Source organism: Cyprinus carpio, chromosome A11 (genome assembly GCF_018340385.1).
Source record: "Cyprinus carpio isolate SPL01 chromosome A11, ASM1834038v1, whole genome shotgun sequence".
NCBI classification, from domain to species: Eukaryota; Metazoa; Chordata; class Actinopteri; order Cypriniformes; family Cyprinidae; genus Cyprinus; species Cyprinus carpio.
The window spans coordinates 1170758-1176012 of NC_056582.1; the positions used below are offsets into that span (position 1 = coordinate 1170758).

The 5255-nt window shown below is 37.0% G+C and overlaps 1 protein-coding gene and 1 long non-coding RNA gene across 3 annotated transcripts in view; one reads left to right on the forward strand and one right to left on the reverse strand.

The window, feature by feature from the left end:
* The first annotated feature begins 1602 nt into the window (after positions 1-1602).
* LOC122146562 overlaps positions 1603-5255 on the forward strand; it is an 18597-nt gene continuing 14944 nt past the window's right edge. Inside the window, exon 1 of the long non-coding RNA XR_006161061.1 lies at positions 1603-1799. This is a non-coding gene — a long non-coding RNA (uncharacterized LOC122146562). The remainder of the gene's footprint in view (positions 1800-5255) is intronic.
* Positions 2633-5255, reverse strand: part of LOC109099468 (60S ribosomal protein L29-like) — a 3801-nt gene continuing 1178 nt past the window's right edge. For both annotated transcript variants that reach the window (XM_019112987.2, XM_019112988.2), the window contains exons 3-4: positions 5066-5130; positions 2633-2814 (exon numbers count right to left, since the gene is read on the reverse strand). In XM_019112987.2, coding sequence (XP_018968532.1) covers positions 2722-2814; positions 5066-5130 — 158 coding nt within the window. In that variant the 3' untranslated portion in view covers positions 2633-2721. The remainder of the gene's footprint in view (positions 2815-5065; positions 5131-5255) is intronic.

Sequence of the window (5255 nt, forward strand, 5' to 3'; positions counted from 1 at the left end):
CCGCATTGCTGCAGTAATTCAGGCAAAAGGAGCCCCAACTAAGTATTGAGTGCTGTACATGCTCATACTTTTCATGTTCATACTTTTCAGTTGGCCAAGATTTCTAAAAATCCTTTCTTTGTATTGATCTTAAGTAATATTCTAATTTTCTGAGATACTGAATTTGGGATTTTCCTTAGTTGTCAGTTATAATCATCAAAATTAAAAGAAATAAACATTTGAAATATATCAGTCTGTGTGTAATGAATGAATATAATATACAAGTTTCACTTTTTGAATGGAATTAGTGAAATAAATCAACTTTTTGATGATATTCTAATTATATGTCCAGCACCAGTACTTATGAACTGATATTGAGATCATTGTGAAATAAAAATGAAATGATAGATTTCAATACTAAGTATAAACTAAACTTTGTTAGAAAACGCTGATGTATATGTGATTTATTGCACCGTGATTAATGTGCACATCACTGAGAGTTGTGTGTGTGTGTTTTCTTGGCACACGTTGTAATCTGCTTCATTGGTTTAGGACAGTAATGGATGTATTTTTGTAGCTAGTTTGATTGTGGTGAAAAATAAATGTCAGGAAGATGAATACTTCATTTTTGATGAACTCAACAAGCATGTGATCAGCTAGAGACCATGCCCACAAGCCACGCCTCCAGCACTCAGTATTAAAAATATATAATTTAGCACATTAAAAGATATATCTTATATCGTAAAAACAAAAACTGTCCTGTAAAAAAATAAAAAGCAGCATTGAATATTCATGACAACAATATAATAATATATTATAATAAAGTACTATAATATATTATAGTAAAGTATATAGAATTATTATTATTATTAAAGTACCTGCCAAAAGTTTGGAAACATTACAATTATTAATGATTTGAAATAAGTATTTTCTGCTCATCAAGGCTGAATTTATTTGATCAAAAAAAGTTGTTTTTTTTTTAAATTACAATTTTTTTTATTATTATTATTATTATTTTAATACATTATAAAATGTAATGTTATTCCTGGGATGCAAAGCAGACTGTTTTTCATCATTACTCCAGTTTTCAGTGTCACGTGATCTTTTAGAAATCATCAATTTATCTGACTCAAACATTTCTGATTATCATCAATGCTGAACACTATTTTGCTGCTTCATAGTTTGTGTGGAAATGATGCTGCACTTTATTTTTCAGGATTTTTTTGCATTTATCAAATATATTAATTAAACTCGTTAATGCATTTATTAAATAGAAATTATTTTAAATGTCTTCACTCACTTTTTGTCACTTTCATGCATGATGAATAAAATTATTAATTTCTCTCTCTTTTAAAATCTTATACAGATGTTTGAATGGTATAATTTTGCACAAAAATATTAAGCAGCAAAACTGTTTCTAACATTGATAATAATCAGAAATGTTTCTAGAGCAGCAAATCAGCATATTAGAATGATTTCTGAAGATCATGTGACACTGAAACACCTTCCCAAATGCAAATGAAATCGGTTCAAACCAAGCGCAGCAGTAACAATAAACACAACAAAAACATAATAAAATAATAAGTTGCTGTAACATCACAACACAACAACATCAGTGATATAATTACAGCACAGCTATTGTGAATGTTATGACAGCACTACAATCTCAGATTCACCGCCATTCATGAAGAGTCACGTGTCAGCGCTGATTCTGCTCGTGTTTGGCGCGCTTTGAATGATTTGAACGCTGTAACGGTTCTGAAGATGGCGGCGCTCTCAGGATCACTCCGTCCCTGATGTTTCTCTCGCAGTTTATTCAGGTAAGAGCTGAACATTTGCGTGATTTCTATCATCACGCAGAAACCAACCTACAACCCTCGGATCTACGAGAATCACACCGCGTCCCTCAGAGGTCAGAAAATAGGGAAATCTGTATTTATAGGTTAGAATCACATCCCTGACTCAAGTGGAGTTCACTTCAGATACACTTTCACTGTTTTCAGTGGCCATTACAATCAGCAAGATCATGGTCTGGAAGCACCTGAACTACAGAATTTAAAATAAAAATATAATTTGCTTCCTAGAGAAAAAGACGACTATTGTTAGTAATAATGTGTACATCTGTAATGAACTCAAGATTTAAGCCCATTTTCTTAAGTTAGGATTTTAAAAAATTTAGTTACAATTTAGATATACAAACATTGCAAGATGTAAAGAAACCGATAAATACACATTTGTGACAAATAAATTGATTATTTTTGTTTAACTCTTTCATAGTAGCTGTGTGGAATAAACAATCAACTGACAGTAATGCAGTCAGATTTGATAAACTCTGAACTTCAAGATAGTCATAATTATCTTCTCTATTTTTTATATCCCATAATATGAGCCATTGATTCATCAGAGCAGTAATGCACACTGGAGAGGTTTGTGTGATGATTTTTAACAGGTTAATACTCCAGTTTTTACACTACAGGTCTGTAAACACACGAGGTGAGTGAACTCACATTGATCACATGAACGCTGTGCTTCTTCACTGAGAGGGTGTTTCCAGTGATGAGCGCAGTCTAGTACGAGATCACCACAGAAGCAGCACATTGGGCTCTGTGTGTGTTTGTGTGTAATACAGCAGCCAAACGAGACAATCAACAGACTTGGTCAGAGCACAGCTTTATTGAGCATGGCATCAAGTCCTTCTGGAGAACATCTGTACACCGCTGACTCTCTGGGGTCTGTCCTCATCTATTTGGACGCCGCTTTCTTGGCGATGGTCCTCTTGCCCTTATTGTTGTGTTTCTTGGCAAAGCGCATGTTCCTCAGGAACTTAGGGTCCACCTGAAACACAGCGTATGCGTGAGAAACAAACAACCAGTGCACTAAACACACGACAGGGCTCTGAGATATTTTCTTTTAATTGATTTTCTTGCATACATACAGACTTGTGCGTGCACACAAGAAAGTTTTTCATGCTCTTGAGAAATTATTCACATGTGCACTGGAATATTTTGTGTGCTTACGCATTATTTTCTAGTTTTATATACTATAACCCCTTTCCTCTGTGCATCACTGTCATCTTACCACGAAGAAAACCAGAGCATGGATGCACATGCATTAAGAGAGATCTATTTGCTCAAAACATGGCTTTCCTTTGGTAGCACCTCTAATATAAAGGCCTTATGTCCAGTTTAACATCCTCTGTGGAGGCAGAGAAACATGACATGAAATACATCAATACAGCTGTGTGCACTGTCCAAAGTCTGTATATTTTTGATTTATGCAGAGGCCCTTTTAGAGGCTCTAAACCTGCATAATGAAAAAGTGCACCTTGAATTCGTTCAGTCGTGTTTGACGGTCACTAAAAAAAATTTATTTATTTTTTTTAATGCATAATTTTCTATTATTGAAAGTAAGGTCAAAAGTCTGGAAATGCAAATACTTTTCCATACTTTCTTTTTTGCATACTTTTCCAGACCTGGAAATTACTCCAATCAAATTCCATTCCTTTCCAAACTCGGTATAGAAATACACAACACATTCTGATTCCTACAAAGAACTTATGCTACATAAACAGTGATTATCCTGAACCTGTGAATCCATACTATTCACTAGCGGTGCAACGGATCACAAAACTCACGGTTCAGATCATAGTACAGATTCTGAGTCACGGATCAGATCATTTTTCAAATCAGCATAAAATAAATAATCAGAAAATTACTAAAAGCTTACTTTAAGTTCTTCTATGCAACAGCAAAAACAAGCTTAACTAATGAAGTCAGTAATAAAACAAGAACAATACAACAGAGTTACAAATAAAGTCAGTACCAGTAGTATTCAGGTGCTCACTGCACAAGTTAAACACAGATTCATCTTTGTTAGAGCTGGTGATGTTTGATTAGCAGACAGAAGCAGGTATTTAGTGGCTGCTGTCTCTTAAGACCAAATACATGGATCTAATACTGACACATCCACTTTTTATTTTTTCCTCATCTGTTTATCTTCACTTAAGACATAACCGTGTTTACTAGAATACTTGCCAAAACGGGTATTCCTTTAAGATCACTTTGTGTGTGTGTGAATGAGGAATCAATTCGCTGTTCACGCAGTGTCTCTCTCTCTGCGTGTGTGCAAACAGTGCACAAGTTAAAATGCTTGAATGTGTAAACTGGCAAGACGAAACACGAGCAAATGATAAACTTTCGCTCAATGATGGTGAAACTTGAAGGGGTGGTTGACATTTTTTTCTAGGCTTGATTGTGTTTATGAGCTGCAGTCTAACGTGTAAACTCCTGCCCCTAACTCAATCGTGGTTTGTTCAGCATCTGAACCGATCTGAATCAGAAATCAAGCATTTCTGCACACTGCATTAGGCTTTTCATCTGAGTTTGTCTAATATCAGCCAACGGCTCATAAAGTCTCAGATTTCACTCGTCAGTGTGCGAGTTGGAGGCTAAGTATAAGTTTAGCACAGATATATATTTTTTTGACTTGCCTAACACTGACAGAGCGCATCAGCGTCTCTCTCCGTCAAGCGATCTGTGATATTTCTCAGTTCATCTGAACGGATGTGCAGTGCACCTGTGTTTGACGTACTGTGAACTCTAGTGTGAATACACACCACTCGCCGTCGCTTTGGTGAGAGCAGAGAGAGAGAACTGACGCGCTAAATGTACACAATATTCTTGTCAAAATAAATACTCCTTTCAAAATAACAGAGTTCCTTTGGATTTTCTCAGCTTTTAAGAACTGCCGGGTTCTCCAGTAGTGGGCGGAGTCTGGCAAGTAAACTAAAAAAATGACTAGCCAATGGTGGTTCAATTTGTGAGAGCAGTCAAGCTGCAGTGTGAGCATGAACCCTCAGCTCTGGCTGGACATCTCACCAGATCTACTCGTGCAGTGAGAGTTAGTATTTAACAGAAACGTTGCTGGAATCGCACAGTGCATGCGAGGCCTAAACCTAAGAGTGATAAGATAATGTGTGTGAGCTCATGTTGAGCTTGTGCTGGTCAGACGGAGTCCGGCAGACAGAGACAGAGATCCCTGCGCTGTGAGAGAGATCTGACAGCATGTCCATCAGGAGAGCTCTTACCCCTTTCAGAGACTCGTAGCGCTGAGACCTGGGCTTCTTGATGCCGTTCCTGTGCGACTTCCGAGCTGCACACACACAGACAGAGACGGTCAGATGAGCACACACACACACACAGAGACGGTCAGTGGAGCACACACACACACACAGAGACGGTCAGATGAGCACACACACACACACACACACACAGAGA